The following is an 18,742-nucleotide window of genomic DNA, read 5'->3' on the forward strand; positions in this document are numbered from 1 at the left end:
ACAGAGTCTCGCTCTGTCGCCCAGGCTGGAGGTGCGATCTCAGCTCACTGCAAGCTTAACCTCCCGGATTCATGCCATTCTCCTGCCTCAGCCACCCGAGTAGCTGGGACTACAGGCGCCCACCACCTCGCCCAGCTAATTTTTCGTATTTTTAGTAGAGACGGGGTTTCACCATGTTAGCCAGGACGGTCTCGATCTCCTGACCTCATGATCCACCTGCCTTGGCCTCCCAAAGTGCTGGGATTACAGGCGTGAGATACCACGCCCGGCCGAACATTTGACTTTTTAAAAAGTCTTACTACATTTGTTACATTTGTAAGGTAGCTCTTCGGTATGAATACTCTGGTTTCCATTTTGATGTTCAGGTAAAAGCCTTACCACACACATTACATTTGTGTGGTTCCTCTCAAAGTTGTATATTTTGATGTCTCATGAGTTCTGATGCCTGGGGAAAGTCTCTGGCATATACATGTAGATTTCCTATCAGTATAAACTCCCTTATGTCCAGAAGTGATTGAACTCTGGTAAAGGTTTTGCCACTCTCTTTTCATTTGTAAAGCATCTCTGCACTATGAATTATCTATAGATCCACAAGTTTTGATCTTTGAATAGAATTCTTGCCACACATACTGCACTTCAGTAATTTCTCTCCAATATGTGTATTCTTTTTTTTTTTGGAGACCATGTCTTGCTCTGTCGCCCAGGCTGGAGTGCAGTGGTGTGATTTTGGCTCACTGCAACCTCCACCTCCCGGGTTCAAGCAATTCTCCTCCCTCAGCCTCCAAAGTAGCTGGGACTATGGGCACACGCCACCACGCCTGGCTAATTTTTTGTATTTTAGTAGAGACGGGGTTTCACTCTGTTGCCCAGGCTGGTCTCAAACTCCTGAGCTCAGGCAATCTGCCCACCTCAGCCTCCTAAAGTGCTAGGATTACAAGGGTGAGCCACCGCACCCGGCCTTCCAGTATGTACATTCTTATGCCAAGTGAGTAGTGAACAATACCTTAAAACTTAGCTACATTTACTGCATGTGTAAATGTATTGGGCCATATTTGAATTTCTATGAAGAAATACCCAAGGCTGGGTAATTTATAAAGAAGTTTAATTGACTCACAGTTCTGCAGGCTTTACAGGAAACATGGTGCTGGCATCTGCTCACCTTCTGAGGAAGCCTCAGGAATGTTAAAATCATGGTGGAAGGAAAAATGGGAGTGGGCACGTCACATGGCAAGAATAGGAGCAAGAGAGAGGAAAGTTCCATACACTTTTTTTTTTTTTTTTTTTTTTTGGAGACAAGGTCTCGCTGTCACCCAGGCTGGAGTGCACTGGCACAATCTTGGCTCACTGCAACCTCTGTCTCCTGGGTTCAAGTGATTCTCATGCTTCAGCCTCCTGAGTAGCTGGGATTACAGGCATGCATCACCATGCCTGGCTAATGTTTGTATTTTAGTAGAGACAACTGTTCACCACGTTGACCAGCCTGGTTTTGAACACCTGGCCACAAGTGATCTGCCTGGTTCAACCTCCCTAAATGCTGGGATTACAGGCATGACCCACCATGCCTGACGTGCCATACACTTTTAACCAACAAGACCTCAGCCGGGCACAGTGGCTCACGCCTATAATCCCAGCACTTTGGGAGGCCGAGGCAGGCAGATCACAAGGTCAAGAAATTGAGACCATCCTGGCCAACATGGTGAAACTCCGTGTCTACTAAAAATACAAAAATTAGCCAGGCATGGTGGTGTGCACCTGTAGTGCCAGCTACTCAGGGAGACAGGCAGGAGAATCACTTGAACCTGGGAGGCAGAGGTTGCAGTGAGCCTAGATCACGCCACTGCATTCCAGCCTGGCGACAGAGAGAGACTCCGTCTCAAAAAAGCAAAACAAACAAAAAAACAAGATTTCACCAGAAATCACTATCCCAAGAAGAGCAAAAATAGGGTGATGCTAAACCATTCTTGAGAAATCCACCCCTGTGATCCAATCACCTCCCGCCAGGCCCCACCTCCAATACAGGGGATTAAAATTCCACATGAGATTTCAGACGGAAGTGACAAATATACAAGCTATATCAATAAGTATGAATTATTTGAACCCAGAAGTTAGGAGAACCTCTAAAGGCTTTTCCATGTTGAATTTTGTTGTAAGATTCTCTGCAGTATGTTTTGTCTGATGTTTAGTGAGGCCTGAGCGACTAATGAAAGATTTGCCACACTCGTTACATTTATAAGGTTTTTCTCCAGAATGAATTATTTGGTGTTTGCTGAGGCAAGAAAACCGCCCAAAGGCCTTGCCACATTGAATACATTTGTATGGCTTCTCTCCAGTGTGATTTCTTTGATGGTACACCAGCTTTGACCTTTCAATAAAAGCTTTACCACATTCATTACATTTGTAAGGTTTGTCTCCAGTATGCATTTTCTGATGATTAACCAGAATTGAACGCACTCTAAAGGCTTTGCCACACTCATTACACACGTAAGGTTTCTCTCCAGTATGAATACTCCGATGACGTGCTAGTGTTGATTGATGACGAAAGACCTTGCCACATTCATTACATTTGTAAGGTTTCTCTCCAGTATGAATTCTCCGATGCCTTGCAAGATTCGAAGTGGAATTAAAGACCTGGCCACATTCAATACATTTGTATGGCATCTCTCCAGTATGCCTTCTCTGATGGTATGTCAGGCCTGTTATATGACTAAAAGTTCTACCACAATGGCTACATTTGTGTGGTTTCTCCCCAGTAGGATTTCTGTGATATCTTGCAAGTTTTGAACTTTGGATAAATGCCCCTCCAAACTCATTACAATTGTAAGGTTTCTCTCCAGTATGAATTATCAGATGTTTAGTGAGGCTTGAACGCTGAGTATAGGCTTTGCCACAATCATTACATTTGTAAGGTTTCTCTCCGGTATGGATTTTCCGATGACGTGCTAGGCATGAGTAGTAACTGAAGACTTTGCCACATTCGTTACATTGAAAAGGCTTCTCTCCAGTATGAATTCTCTTATGATTTGAGAGGTTTCCACTGTCATTGAAGACCTTGCCACACACATTACATTTGTAAGGTTTCTGCCCAGTATGAATTCTTAGATGACGTGCTAGGCATGAGTAGTTCCTGAAGACTGTGCCACATTCATTACATTGGAAAGGTTTCTCTCCCGTATGTATTCTCTTGTGAATTGAAAGGTTTCCACTGTAATTGAAGACCTTGCCACACACATTACATTTGTAAGGTTGCTCCCCAGTATGAATTCTTAAATGTCTTACAAGGCATGAATTTTCACTAAAGACCTTTCCACATTCACCGCATTGGTAACGTTTCTCTCTGGTATGAATTATCTTATGTCGAGTGAGTAATGAGCCCTGTTTAAAGGCTTTGCCACATTTATCACATTTGTAAGGTTTCTCTCCAGTATGAATTCTCCGATGCCCCGCAAGATGTGAAGTCTGACTGAAGACCTTGCCACATTCATTGCATTTGTAAGGTTTTTCTCCAGTATGACTTCTCTGGTGCCTTGCAAGTTGTGAACGCTGACTGAAGACCTTGTCACATACATCACATGTATATGGTTTCTCTCCTGTATGGATTATCTGATGTGTAGTGAGGCTGGAGCTCCGTTTAAAGGTTTTGCCACACTCATCACATTTGTAAGGTTTGTTTCCACTATGAACTGTCTGATGAGTTGCCAGGTTGGAACTTTGACTAAAGGACTTTCCACATATGTTGCATTTGTATGGTTTCTCTCCAGTGTGGATTCTCTGGTGATTTACAAGATTAGAATTCTGCCTGAAGACCCTGCCACATATATCACATTGATATGGTTTCTCTCCTGTATGGATTATCTGATGTGTAGTGAGGCATGAGCCTTGTTTGAAGGTTTTCCCACACTCATTACATTTGTAAGGTTTCTCTCCAGTGTGAATTCTCTGATGTATTGCAAGGTTGTAACTTTGACTAAAGGACTTGCCACATTCATTACATTTGTATGGTTTCTCTCCAGTGTGACTTCTCCAGTGATTTACAAGATCTGAATTTTGTCTGAAGATCTTGCCACATACATCACATTGATATGGCTTCCCCCTAGTATGGACTATCTGATGTATAGTTAGTAGTGAGCCCCGATGAAAGGCTTTGCCACATTCGTTGCATTTGTAAGGTTTCTCTGTAGCATGTACCATCTGATGGTTAACAAGACTTGAAGACACTCTAAAGGCTTTCCCACACTCATTACATATATAAGGTTTTTCCCTAATGTGTGTTTTCTCAAGTTGGGTGGGTAATGACAGTTGCAAAAACTCATTCTCATATTTTTTAGAAATGTTGGTTTGGACACTAGGAAGAATTCTTTGAAGTGGTGAAACTAGGGAACCATTATTAACTGTTTTCTCAGATTGGTTACATTCATAAATTTTCCCTTCAGTTTGAAATTTCTGCAGTTCAGTCAGACGTGACTGAAAGCTTAATGTAAGCTGATTTTCAATACATTTGTTTTCTATATCCTCTTGACTATGTTGACCTCTTTTACCATTAAGATTGTTTTTATAGGTCATTGGCACTTCTTTATAATTTATTTCACCATCTTTCCATTGAAACTCAAGGTCCTGTAGATTTTTCTGGATTTCCCTTAAGTAAAAATTTTCAACATCATAACATTCATGTCTTTCCAGTGTCACTGTCTGGCATTTTTCTCCTGTATTACTGTTCCCTATTGGTGGTAATTCCTTGGTCATACATTTAGGAAGGATACCTACAAAATATAATGAACATGGGAGTTTTTTTGTTGGTTTTTTTTTTGAGACAGAGTCTTGCTCTGTTGCCCAGGCTGGAGTGGAGTGGCACAATCTCGGCTCACTGTGACCTCCACCTCCTGGATTCGAGCTGTTCTTCTGAGTAGCTGGGACTACAGGCACACACCACCCCACCTGGCTAATTTTTATATTTTTAGTAGAGACAGGGTTTCCCCATATTGGCCAGGCTGGTCTCGAACTCCTGACCTCGTGATCCACCCACCTCGGCCCCTCAAAGTGCTGGGATTACAGGTGTGAGCCACTGCACCTGGCTGAACATAGATTTTAAAAATAACTAGTATTATTTGTTTTTTTTAAATAACTACTATTCGTAAATATTTTATATTGAAAACATACTACACTAAAAATAACGTTTATACTAGACAGTTACCAAACTTTACCACAGTGATCTTCTACTTTTACAAATAAAAAAGGAGTAGAATTCTTCAGTAAAGAGTAATCACATGTAATTCAAATTAATTTTAAGGAAGCCTAGTTTCAAACATTCAGTGACCAAAAGACTCATGTTGTGCAAACATATATTAGCACTAAAACAAGTATTTTTCCACCATGCCCCCAAATCATACACCAACTGGCAGCAAACACATGGCTCTCTCAGAAGAGAAAATAGTTATATATATATATATATTTACTTCATATTGATTGTGCACAAATAAATGTCAAATTACAGCTAAATATCAACAAGTTCAACTAATTAATGGTCTATGTAAATGGCAAGCTAGAATTATAAATCAAAAATAGTACTGGGAAAATGAGAAAGAATTTTTTGAACTTATAATACTAAGTTATTTTTCTGAATACTTATTACATAAGTATTACAACTGTTCTAAAACTACCTATTTCTGGCCGGGCGCAGTGGCTCACACCTGTAATCCCAGCACTTTGGGAGGCCGAGGTGGGTGGATCACGTGGTCAGGAGTTCAAGACCAGCCTGGCCAACATGATGAAACCCCGTCTCTACTAAAAATACAAAAATTAGCCAGGCATGGTGGTGTGCACCTGTAATCCCAGCTACTTGGGAGGCTGAGGTAGGAGAATTGCTTGAACCCAGGAGGCAGAGGTTGTAGTGAGCTGAGATTGCGCCACAGCACTCCAGTCTGGGTGACAGAGCAAGACTGTCTCGGAAAAACAAATGAACAAACAAAAAACTATCTATTTCCATAAAAAATAGACATTTGCAACACTAACAAGCAGTGCAAGTCAGCTATATTGACTTATGTCTGCCAAAACTCGTATGTTGGGGTCCTAATCCTCAATGTAATATTACTTGGAGGTGTGAACTTTGGGAGGCAATTAGGTCACCATGGTAGATAGAATTTCAGGAACGGAATAGGAATTAGAGTAGATGTGAAAAAGCTTTTGCTTTTTGCATGGCAATCCTTCTGCCATGTGAGGACACAGAAAGAGTTAGTCATGATACACCAAGAAAATGGTCCACACCAAGAACCAAGGTGACTGGCTCTGACATGTGGACTACTCATCACCCAGATCTGTGAAAAGTGAATTTCTGTTGTTCAAACCACCCTATCTATGGTATCTGCTATACCTAACCACACTAAGTTAAAGCTAATATGCCATCTCATTATAAACATGAAATAATGTTGATATACCTTATTAAACAAAGAAATTTGTGAGTCTTTACTATAAAACATGCAATATTCTAAGCTAGCAAACAGCACTAACTTGTTTTAAAAAAATCTTAAGATAAATTATCACTATTTTACAAATAAGGACAGTAAGCCTGCCCACAAGATTTATGTATCTACACCCAAATTACAAAGAAAGTAAGACGTGAACCTGGGTTTCCGGGATCAAACATGTTTTTAAATAAAACTGGCCAAACAGTCAGTGCAGATAACTGGTCACTCCAAATACCAAGAGTGTGGAAAGAAATACTTCAAGAGCCAAGGTGTGTTGCCAAAACATTATTCAGTCATCCTTCATGAATAACAGTATCTGAGTCATCATCCCCTGCACATATTGACATAGGCAGTGTTCTCAGAAAGTTGTCAAGTGAATGAGTAGGGGTCACCCCTTACACACTGAGTGTAACATGGGAGGTGAGGGAGTACTGCAATAATGGGAGTGTAAAATTAATATGCTAGTAAGAAACTGGGTGGTCCATCTGGACCAAAGTAATATGTTTGGAAGAGGCAGGGAGGAGGAAGGGCAAGAGGGGAGGGCAAAGAGTTATGAGCATGGGGCAGCAGTGTTTGTGCTTGCAGAGCTGTGGGTATATAATTGCCCAAAGAATAGTTAAAATCCTGACTTTGGAAGAAAAGAGAGATACTAATTCAGAAGTAGCATGGTGACTCACACCTGTAATCCTAGCACTTTGGGAGGCCAAGGCGGGCAGACTGCTGAGCTCAGAAGTTTGAGACCAGCCTGGGCAACATGGTGAAACCCCGTCACTACTAAAACACAAAAAATTAGCCGGGAGTGGTGGTGTGAGCCTGTAGTCTCAGCCACTCAGGAGGCTGAGGTAGGAGAACTGCTTGAACTCGGAAGGCGGAGGTTGCAGTGAGCTGAGTTCATGCCACTGCACTCCAGCCTGGGCGACAAAGCTAGACTCTGTCTCCATATTAAACAAAAAAACAAAAAAACAAAAAAAAAAACCAGTAGCATTATACTGACTAATACTTAAATATGGGAATTCTACTATGGGCACAGGACAACAAGGGAAGACATTCAAAAAGGGGATAGTGTGATGATATGGGAAGTGAAAGGCCCAATGCAGCATTATGAAGCTTTTTATCTGTGAGTCAACAAGACTTCAGTCTCAGTCAAATAATGGAAGGGCTCCCAAGAAAGACAACAGAGAAAATACAAAAATACACAAGGGCAGATCTTAACTTCTAGAGCAAAATTATCCTTACCCAGGAAGACCAGGTTCCTGTAGTTCTCCAACATCACATCCCAGTACAAAGCTTTCTGCACAGGGTCCAGGGATTTCCACTCCTCCTGAGAGAATTCTATGGCTACATCCCTGAATGTCAAAGGTCCCTGAAATGAAAAATACATTTCAACAAGGGGCAATGGGAGAGTTCTTACCTATACATAAAATGAGAAGAGGAGAAAACTGTCACATCAATTTGATTGAAGTGGGTGTTTTCACATATCCATGCAAAGCATCTGTGAGAAGGTTATGTGTCCCTAATTTAAGTTTGTTTTAAAATTCAATAGGAGATTAGGATATCCTGTAAATCAGTGTACGCTTCTCATTTTTGTGTACAATGCAAGAAATATACAAAGAAATGAACACGTGGTTATCTGTATAAGTGTTAGATATTATGTTCAATATATCAACTGAGTGTCCAGATGAGCTAGTATACGAGTGGTGTCTTCGAGATGACAATGTCCATAGCAGCTTTAAAGAAAGGTCAGAAACTAAAAACTGTGATGACCACAGCAACAGCAATGACTGAAGTTTTGGAACACTCCCCATGTGCTGGGCATTACTCCAAATGCTTTACATGTTCTAATTCAAATAACAACATAATAGATAGATAGAGAGATTTGTTCCCATGTTACTAGGAGACAACTATGTCACAGAAAACACTAAAAAGTCACCTAGGTTAACAACCTGAAAATGTCAGAGCAGGTATCTGAACCCAGATGTCTAAGAATGAGTCTTGAATCAAAAGAAACAAACGGTTAAATTATGGTTATGGTATGTCCTAGTCTCTCTGTGCTGCTGTACGAAGTAAAACAGACTGGGTAATTTATGAACAATAGAAATGTCATGATTCTGCTGGCTGGGAAATCCAAGATCAAGGTGCCAGCAGGACTGATGTCTGGTGAGGGATGATCCCTGCTTCCAAGATGGTCTTGTTGCTGCACAGGGGACGAATGCTGTGTCCCCACATGGCAGAAGGGACAGAAGGGGCAAAAAGCAGTGAACTCTGTAGAATAAGCCTTTTGATATCTCATTGAAGAGAACACCATATCCACTGATAAAGGCAGACTTCTTATGATCTAATCTCCTCCTAAAGGCCACGCCTCATAACATTTAAAGATTGGGCACTGGGGATTAAGTTTCAACATGAATTGTGGAGGAGAAAAAAAACTCAGACCATAGCATTCCACCCCTGGCCCCCAAAATTGATGTACTTCTCACAAACAAAATACATTCTATCCCAATGGTTCCCAAAGCCTTATTTCTACAACCAATTCAAAAGCCTATAGTCTAGAGTTGTATCTAAATCAGATATGGGTGAGACTCAAACATGCATTTCATCCAAAGGCAAACTGCTTTCTAGTTGTGAACCTATGAAATCAAACGAGTTATGTGCTTCCAAAATACAATGGTGGGGCAGACACAGGTTAAATATTTCAATTCCAAAAGGGAGAAACAGGAAAGAAGGGGTAGCTGTTCCCACGTAAGGCTGAAACCCAACAGGGCATACACATTAAACACTAAGGCTTGACAATAATCTTTGACTCTGTGTCCCACCTTCTAGACATCCTGGAGTAGAGGTTGGGTCCCAACATCCTGGGGATCCCTGCCCCAGTGGTTTTGTTGGGATCACCCCACATGGAAGTTCTCACAGTGCCTGCAGCTCTCCCAAGCTGGAATCACATACCGGTGACTCTTCAGTTTTAGGGTCTCAAAGGTGGCCCTGCTCCCAGGGCTTTACTGGACCTTATCCTAACAGGGACTCTCTGAAGTTGGCCCTGCCTCCACAGCTAGACTGAGCATTGCCTTAATGGGGACTTCCAGGGACAGCATTTTTATGCCTAGGCTCCAAGGATCTCTGAGGCATTCTTTGAAATCTAGATGGAAGTAGTCATGAGTCCACATCTCATGCCCTCTGCACACTTTTAGTTAGCACTGTGTTGATGTTGCCAAGGTCTACAGTTTGTGTGTTGTAACTGACCTCGATCCCTGGTGGACTGAACAAAGCAGGTGAATGCGGGAATAAAAGAAAAAGACAAGAGAGTATATTTGGAAGAAGGGGCCAGGGGGCATCTTGCCTCTAGTGGACAAGGGCCCTGAGCTTTTTCAGCCCTCCGAATTTATTAGGTAAAAGAGATAACCAGAAGGCGGGGGTGATTGTCGGTAACGCAGTCAACCGTTTGGATCACAGCGGGCTTGCAAGACTGCATCCTTCGAACAATATGCTCTACATTTCCCAGTAGATAACTTCAAGGAGCCCAGCGCCAGGGAGTGACGGCCCTCAGCAAACCTTCTGGTGGTAGGCACAGTCTTGAGTTTGCTCACATCCTGCATTCATGGTAAACAGTCTGCTGTTTGATCATATAGGCTCCAGTGGAATGCTGAGTTGATCACGATCCCTTTGGCCTTTTTGGCTCCCAACAACGTGTGCCCTCTGGAGTGGTGGCTGGTCTGCACCTGGTCCTACTTCAGCCACAGGTGGGGTAGGCAAGGACCTCTGCTCTGAAATACAGAGATCACAGACCTGAGGTATCGGAGTTCCCAGGTCCAAAGGGCACCCTGGGCCACTCCCTTGAAACTATTCTGCCCTCAAGGCCCTGGCACTCTGGACCTACAATGGGCACAGCAGTCTCAAAGATCTCTAAAATGCCTTTGGGATGATTCTCCCATTGTCTCAATAATCAGGTCCTGGCTTACTTCTATCCATACTAATCTCCTTGTCCGAGGCCACTTGGCTACACCCCTCTTGGTTTTCTCTCCTAAATACACTTTTAATTCTTTACATGGCCAGGCTGAGAATTTTCCAAATCTTTACACTGGGCTTTGAAAACAAATTGTTTTTAACTCTTTTGTCTCTTCTTCCATTTTACTATAAACAGGTCAGAGAAGCCATGCAGCAACCTGAACAATTTGCTTTGAGAGTGTTTCTGCCAAACATCTTAGTTCATCACTCTTAAATTCTGCTTTCCACAGCCCGGGTGCGGTGGCTCATGCCTGTAATCTCAGCACTTTGGGAGGGCGAGGTGGGCGGATCACAAGGTCAAGAGATCGAAACCATCCTGGCCAACATGGTGAAACCCCATCTCTACTAAAAATTCAAGATGAGATTTGGGTGGAGACACAACCAAAGCCATATCAACTGGTTTCTGTCTTGCCTGAATATAATCACTGAAAGGAACAGGATGAAAGGTTAGGGGCCACTGAGAAAAAAGAAGATTGACATAAACCAGTGTGTGCAGCAACACAGAAAGACACTAGGTAAGATCTAGTACCATAGCTGACTGCAGCACCAGAGTCTTCAGTAGCACAGACAGGTAACAGGGGAGCTTCTGAGTAGAAACCAGCAAACTTCTTCAATTAGGAGATGACAAGCAAAGGCTCAGAGAGGACAGAATCCCCAGTCAGAAAATTATAATTGTGTGTGTGTTGTTGTTGTTGTTGTTGTTTTAGATGGATTGTTCTACTGAACTCCAGCCTGGGCAATAGAGTGAAACCCTGCCACAAAAAAAGGAAAAGAAAAAGAAGGAAGGAAGGAAGGAAAAAAGGAAGGAAGGAAGGCAGGGAGGGAAGAAAAAGAGAGAAGGAAAGAAAAAGTGAGAAAGAAAGAGAGAAATGGCCGGGTGCAGTGGCTCACACCTGTAATCCCAGCACTTTGGGGAGCCGAGGAGGGCAAATCACCTAAGGTCAGGAGTTTGAGACCAGCATGTCTAACATGGTGAAATCCCATTTCTACTAAAAATACAAAAAATTAGCTAGGCTTGGTGGTACGTGCTTGTAATTCCAGCTACTCAGGAGGTTAAGGTAGGAGAATTGCTTGAACCCAGGAGGCAGAGGTTGCAGTGAGCCGAGATCGCACCATCGCACTCCAGCCTGGGCAACAAGAGTGAAACTCTGTCTCAAAAAAAAAAAAAAAAAGAGAGAGAAAGAGAAAGGAGGGAGGGAGGGAGAGAGAGAGAGAGAGAAAGGAAAGAAAGAAGGAAGGAAGGAAGGAAAGAGAAAGAAAGAAAAGAAAGAAAGACAAACTAGAGCTAAAAATAAAATAACTGAGTTGAAATAGTCACTAGATGAGTTCAACAGCTGACTTAATCAGGCAGAAGAAGGAATCAGTGAACTCAAAGGGGATTTTGACAGGGAGAGAAACAAAAACTATAAAAAACAGAAAAATGAAGAGAGCAAAAGGGGCTCATGGCAAACCATCAAGCACCAAGAACATATGTATTCTGGAAGTCCAATAAATAATGTGAATATATATAACATTACTTAACTGTAAGTAAACAAGCTTTACTGAAAGGCATAATATAATCAAAGGCTGGGTTCAATGGCTCATGCCTGTAATCCCAGCACTTCTGGAGGCTAAGGCAAGTGGATGACTTGAGTTCAGGAGTTTGAGACTAGCTTGATCAACATGGTGATACCCCCTCTCTCCGAAAAATACAAAAAAATTAGCTGGGTATGGTGGTGAGTGCCAATAGTCCCAGCTGCTCAGGAAGCTGTGGCAGGAGGATCCCTTAAATCTGGGAGGCGGAGGTTGCAGTCAGCCCAGATCATGCCACTGCACTCCAGCCTGGGCAACGGAGCCAGACTTCATCACCAAAAAAAAGATTCACACAAAGAAAATGTAAGCAAGAAAACCTTAGATCTAAAAGAAACATAGTATTTTATGATCACACTGTGAGCCAGGCCTTCCAGAAAAAGATAAAGCAAACATTTATTTATTTTTGCTTTTGTGGTATGCCATCCTAAAAGAGGCACTCACTCTTTAAACTTCCCAACCTGGAGGAAACTTCAGACATCTGTGGTGAAGATAGCATGCATACAGGCAGCCACGGTGACACTCTTTGTAACAGCAAAAAACGGTAAAAGACCCATACGTCTTCATTTAGGGACTGCTCCAAAGAGGATGCAAAACAAACTATTAGTGTTTATTAACATAAAAATATGTACACTTCAAAAACTTGCAAAATAAAATTTCACAGCAGAACATTCACTGAAGAATTGTTTTCTGAAATCTCATAATGACACGTAAATGCAACTTGACACCTCTCACTGACTCTTGCCACAGAACTTACAACAGTAGCTCCCCACAGAAACATGAGGGATGGCAGATGATGTGATAGGGAAAGGAACCTGGGTTCCCCCAGGTTGGGGACTTGAAAGAGTGATTGCTTCCTCTAGGATGGTGCATTTCCTGCTTTGCTAGATCTGGCAAGATTCTCCACTACCCTGAGCTGCAAAGCGACCCTCTCCCACCAACATCACACGAGATTTCTCACTCATTTAAACAAAACCTACTACTATGTTTCTTTTAGATTTGGAAGATCTGGGGAAAATGATAACTCTTTGCATTTCCATTTTCCATTTCATTAATTTGTAGAAATCAAAATAAAATAATCTTCATTCTTTGCTCAATTTTTTTTAACTGCATTCTAGCAGCCATTTCATATTCTGCAGTTAAATTTTCAGAATATATATGCCTTAATGTCCTTTTTTTATTTTTTATTTTTGGAGACAGAGTCTAGCTCTGTCGCCCAGGCTGGAGTGCAATGGTGCAATCTCAGCTCACTGCAACCTCTGCCTCCTGGGTTCAAGGGATTCTCCTGCCTCAGCCTCCTGAGTAGCTGGAACTACAGGCATGCGCCACCACGCCAGGCTAATTTTTGTATTTTTAGTAGAGGTGGAGTTTCACTATGTTGGCCAGGCTGGTCTCTAACTCCTGACCTTGTGATCCGCCTGCCTCGGCCTTCAAAAGTGCTGGGATTACAGGCATGAGCCACTGCGCCTGGCCAATGTCCTTTTTTAAGATTATAATTTTTTTTTTTAGCATAAAACTGAAATGTTTCCTTGATGCCCATGTTTTATGTTTGCTTATAAATTTTACGGTATACAACATGATATTACAGTATAGATAGTAAAAAAAGTCACTATAGTTTAACAAATTAACATACCCATCATCTCAGAGGTACCCTTTTTTTTTTTGACAGGAACAGCTAAAATCTAACATAGCATGAATTTCATGTATCATAAAATATTATTTTCCTATCATCTTCATGTTGTACCACCTTCTTAATGCCTCAACTGCATCTCTGCTTGGACTTTTACTGCAAATAAATATATTATGTGATGTTTAAAATAAAAGAAATATGATGTTCAGTAATAATTGGTGGAATGAGAGAATTTGGCTCCATCTTCTCTAATAACAAAGGAGTTCTGCTCCTACAACTGAGCAAAATTACAACCTTTTTACATAAAACAACTGCTAAGAGTCCCAGCATGAACACCGCAGTCTCTGTAGGACGGATATAGTGACAATGGCTAAATGAATCTGACATTCAGGTTGATTTTATATTTTAAAATCAATGATAGGCCGGGCACGGTGGGTCACACCTGTAATCCCTGCATTTTGGGAGGCCGAGGCAGGAGGACCACCTGAGGTCGGGAGATCAAGACCAGCCTGACCAACATGGTGAAACCCCATCTCTACCAAAAATACAAAAATTTGCCAGGCGTGGTGGCACATGCCTGTAATCCCAGCTACTCAGGAGGCTGAGGCATGAGAATCACTTGAACCAGGGAGGTGGAGGTTGCAGTGAGCCGAGATCGCACCATTGCACTCCAGCCTGGGCAACAAGAACGAAACTCTGTCTCAAAAAAAAAAAAAAAATCAATGATAAAATAAACACCCTCTATCACTGATGTATGTACTAATTGTCCATTCCATTCCCAGTCATTAAGATTTTGAAGTTAGAAACAGTGACTAATTCATACAGCTTCAAATGTAGTATAAAACTAGGCAGAAAAGATCTCCCCTCGTAGGCCTCTTTTCCAGAATTTACGAGGTATTGTGCACATTAATATGTGACTTCCGCGTGCAGTTTCTCTACTTCTGGTCTACAGAGAACTGACTGCATCCTGATTTTGCCTCTAAACAATCTCTACTGCCAACAGCTCTGACACTGTGAGGCCCATACCCCGTCTCTATCCATGTCTGGGTGTGAACCTCTCCCAGGACCATGCCCAGTGGGGCCTCTTCCCAAGTTCATGTCACTGGGTCGCAGTGAGATAGAACCTAAGTGAGAAAAGAGAAACTAAGGGAAGGCATGGGTGAATGGCAGCAAACGTGTCAGGCAGGATGCTTCAGACTCAGAGAAGATTCGCAACTCCAATGTGTCACATTTCAAAAAGGAAGGAGACAGAATGATCCACTAAGAATACCATTTTACCTGTGGAAGAGCCATCCCTGACTCCTTTTCTTTCCCCTTCTTCCTCTTCTGGGCTTCTCTCTCGGTCAATATAATTAATTCTTTACAAGTCAAATCTGAAAGTGAAAAATCTGCTGTTTAATGCTTGGAAACAACACATTCCTTTCTGCACTACAACCACAGGGAAGACCTCAGGGAAGACCTCAGCATGTGGAGAGACAGCCCACTGCACCAGGGGGATGCAAGGATAATAAATTCCTAAACAAAGACCAAGTGTCCTGGCATGGTGGCTCACGCCTATAATCCCAGCACTTTAAGAGGCAGAGGTGGGCAGATCAACTGAACTCAGGAGTTGAAAGCATCCTGGCCAACACAGTGAAACCCTGTCTCTACTAAAAATACAAAAATGAGCTGGGTGTCGTGGCATGCACCTGTAGTCCCAGCTACTCAGGAGGCTGAGGCAGGAGAATTGCTTAAACCTGGCGAAGGTTGCAGTGAGCCGAGATCATGCCACTGTGCTCCAGCCTGAGTGACACAGCGAGACTCCATCTCAAATCAATCAATCAATCAATAAAAATAAAAAAGAAAATGTATGATGTGTCTGTATACACATCTTTATGTGTACGTGTATTTATATAGATATATATAGTATGCGTACATATGTATAATGGATTTATTCAACCATTAAAAAAAAGAAAATCCTGCTATTTGCAACAACATGGATGAACCATGCAATCTCCGCCTCCCAGGTTCAAGCGATTCTCCTGCTATTTGCAACAACATGGATGAATCTGGAAGACATTACGCTAGGTGAAATAAGACAGACACTAAAAGACAATTACTGTATGACCTCACAAGCAGAATTTTAAAGTATCCAGTTCACAGGAACAGGGTAGAACAGTTGTTGCCAGGGGCTGGTGGTGGGGAGAATGGAAAAATGTTGGCCAAACGGTATAAACTTTCAGTTATAAAATGAAGAAGTTCAGGGGAATCTAACGTACACCGTGGTGTCTATACTGTATTGGACACTTTAACAGTTTGGAAAGTTTTTGAAAAATTTAATGAATTATAGGGTGAAAGTTTAAAAAAATGACAATACTTAACATTTAGAAATGAATGACGTCAGCTGATTATAGGATGCCACCAAATCTTATTTCAGAAGTTAGTAATTATTTATAGAAAGGCAGATATTGAATAAACTAACACTTATCTCAAGCTTCCAAAATAACAATGAATTAAGTGGAACTACAAAGAAAAAAGTAGGCCGAGCGCGGTGGCTCACACCTGTAATCCCAGTACTTTAGGAGGCCGAGGCCAGCGGATCCCCTGAGGTTGGGAGTTCGAGACCAGCCTGACCAACATGGAGAAACTCCGTCTCTACTAAAAATATAAAATTAGCCAGGTGTGATGGCACATGCCTGTAATCCCAGGTACTCGTGAGGCTGAGGCAAGAGAATCACTTGAACCTGGGAGGTGGAATTTGCAGTGAGCCGAGATGGCACCATTGCACTCCAGCCTGGGCAACATGAGCGAAACTCCGTCTCAGAAAAAAAAAAAAAGAAAAAAGTAAATCCATTACCAAAAAAAAATAAGGCTCTCAATACTCATACAAAGATATACCTTGCAGGCCTGGCATGGTGGCTCCCGTCTGTAATCCCAGCACTCTGAAAGGCTGAGGCAGAAAGACTGCTTGCGCCCAGGAGGTTGAGGCTGCAGTGAGCGGAGATCATTGCACTGTACTCTAGTCTGACAGAGCAAGACCCTGTCTCAAAAAAGAAAAAAAAAAAAAGACATACCTTGTAGTGAGAGTGACAGTCATTTATTGCCCCATTTCTCGGTTACTCTATCCTCTACCCCATCCCAGGGAAGAAAAGAGTTACCACGAATGACTTAATTTAAATGCCCTCTGGCTAAACAGAAATTCCAAATATCTTTTGATACAAATAAATACAAAATGCACAAGCCTTACAGAAAAGAGTGGTAATTTTCATCCTCATGAGTACAATTTAAAGAAATGAATTTTAAATTAGAGTATAAAGTCACAAATTAGAATATTACAACCACCATCCATATCCAATCAACTCATCGCTCATCTGGATGGGGTCCTCTCCCAATTTCTTCACTACTATGTGTGCCCCTCTCTCATTCTGCACCCTTTCTCCCCTTTTCTGTTTTTCTCTTTATGTCTGTTCTGCCCAATGCTCTACAACTTACTTCACCTCTCCTAGCTCTTTCTCCCCACTCTTTGATTGTCCCCAATCTCCACGTATTTCTGCCTCTTTTTCCCCATCTAAGCTCCCTCTCTGCTCTCCTTGTTAAAATTCCCTCTTACCTGTTACACCTCCTTTGTTCCCACTCTCTAGCACCCCCAACTTCCTAGGCTTCCTCCCTGCTGTGGTTCTCCCTCTACTCTGCTTGTCACCTACTGCCCTCTCTTTCAGTCCCAGCACCACGTAGCTCTGTCGGCTGCGGCTCCAACTCTTTTACCTTCTCCCCACTGTTTGTCTGCAGTGCCTCCTCCTTTGCTGCCCCTCACTATTTTCCTGCCTTTCATCTCTCTGAAGGTCCCCCTTTTTTTCTAAATGTCTCTATGTGCTTTCCTCCCCCTGCTTCTTTCTCCATTCGTTCTCTTTCACTCTTGCTGTCTCTTTGCAAATCCCTAAATTATCATCCATTTTGCCGTGTATTTATAGGTCTCCCTCATTCTCTTCTATTTGGTCTTTCCTTTTGCTCCGTCGCTCCCCCTCTTTTCCTCTCCTGATCCCTCTCACCCACACATTCGGGAGGAAAGGGGAGGAATAAGATGCCCACCTCCCGTAAAAGCATATTTTCCAGTGGAGTAAAATTTGGGAAGGAAGAACACCGGGTGTCACAAGACTCAGGTGACCTCCCCCAACGGGGGGATCAGGAAAAGCAGCGGCTGTGAAGGGGAAGCCTGGGGAGCGAAAGGACCCGGCGTGAGGAGGACACAAGGTGGCAGGGGGTACGGTGTCTCAGGACAGGGAGGGTCTGCAGAATCCCAGGACCCGGGAGGAGAAGCGACTCCTTCAGGAGCCGGACGGCGGGCGCTCCCCTCCAGGGGCTGACGACGGAGAAGCTCCGGGGTCCCGACGGGCGGGAATCCACCTCCGGTCTACATGGTTGTCTACATGGTCCTAAGTGGGGTTGTCTACATGGTCCTAAGGCAGAAAGGCAGGGAGCAAGGAACAGCCTCAGACAGATTTTTAAACCGAAAGGGAAACAATTATCAGACTTACTTGGGGCGAAGGGGCTGTTGCTGGTATTTTAAGGTCCGTAGCGATCCCCAGGAAACGGGTATGGACAAGGGAAGACTGCCAAGTGCACGTTCGATTCAGGCAGACGGGGCGAAGCAAATGTTTAGTCCAGGTAGACGGAAACTGACGCGCAGCGCTGTGATCGTTTCCCCGCGGGATCTGCTTCCGGGTGTGCAGGAAGCTGCACGCGCTGAGAAAAAAGACTGAGAGGCTTGGGGCCGGAGAGGGGCCTGGGCAGGGTGCGACCCGCAAGGGAAGGGGCAGAAAAACGGGCCAGATTTGGGAACCCTGAAAGAGTGGGGCAAGGCTGATGCGGTAGCGGGCGGGGCCGAGTGGGCTAAGCGGGACGGGCGGTGCCGGCGGGACCTGTTTGGTGGGCGGGGCCTGTTATTCCCTCTGCCTTCCACCCAGCAAGTCTTTGTTCTCCTGATTTGGGAGTATTTGTGACTATTTCTTGTCCTCTGAAGCAGCGTTGCTTCCTGCCTATTTTAAGTTAATGTTTTAGACTTTAAGGTCAAAGCTTAAAGTTGTGGTCCACTTCTGTTGGAAACTAA

At 43.1% G+C, this 18,742-nt stretch overlaps 1 protein-coding gene across 6 annotated transcripts; it reads right to left on the bottom strand.

Moving 5' to 3' along the window:
• Positions 1 to 1,085: 1,085 nt before the first annotated feature.
• ZNF836 (zinc finger protein 836) lies at positions 1,086 to 18,527 on the bottom strand. Of its 6 annotated transcripts, XR_010124860.1 has the most exons (6): positions 18,171 to 18,495; positions 16,534 to 16,675; positions 14,935 to 15,029; positions 7,695 to 7,821; positions 1,753 to 4,757; positions 1,086 to 1,428 (listed from the first exon to the last, which is right to left on the bottom strand). XR_010124860.1 is itself a non-coding variant. In XM_054461936.2 (5 exons), the coding sequence occupies exons 2-5, from the start codon at positions 16,547 to 16,549 to the stop codon at positions 2,089 to 2,091; spliced, it is 2,907 nt and encodes a 968-aa protein (XP_054317911.1). In that variant the 5' UTR covers positions 16,550 to 16,675; positions 18,171 to 18,527; the 3' UTR covers positions 1,086 to 2,088. The 6 variants fall into 6 exon arrangements, 5 of the variants coding, with proteins under 5 accessions (XP_054317911.1, XP_063513428.1, XP_054317912.1 ...); XM_054461936.2 differs by having other exon boundaries at positions 1,086 to 4,757; positions 18,171 to 18,527; XM_063657358.1 differs by having other exon boundaries at positions 1,086 to 4,757; positions 16,534 to 16,679.
• Between the last annotated feature and the right edge of the window lie 215 nt (positions 18,528 to 18,742).

Source organism: Pongo pygmaeus, chromosome 20 (genome assembly GCF_028885625.2).
Source record: "Pongo pygmaeus isolate AG05252 chromosome 20, NHGRI_mPonPyg2-v2.0_pri, whole genome shotgun sequence".
Classification (NCBI taxonomy): Eukaryota; Metazoa; Chordata; class Mammalia; order Primates; family Hominidae; genus Pongo; species Pongo pygmaeus.

Bases quoted from the DNA above. Each gene is read 5' to 3' on its own strand.
- ZNF836 (XM_054461936.2), bottom strand. The intron at 7,822-14,934 runs GTAAAATGGTAT...TTTTCATTTCAG, and splicing joins CAGGGATGGCTCTTCCACAG to GGACCTTTGACATTCAGGGA. The intron at 4,758-7,694 runs GTAAGGATAATT...TATATTTTGTAG, and splicing joins CAGGAACCTGGTCTTCCTGG to GTATCCTTCCTAAATGTATG.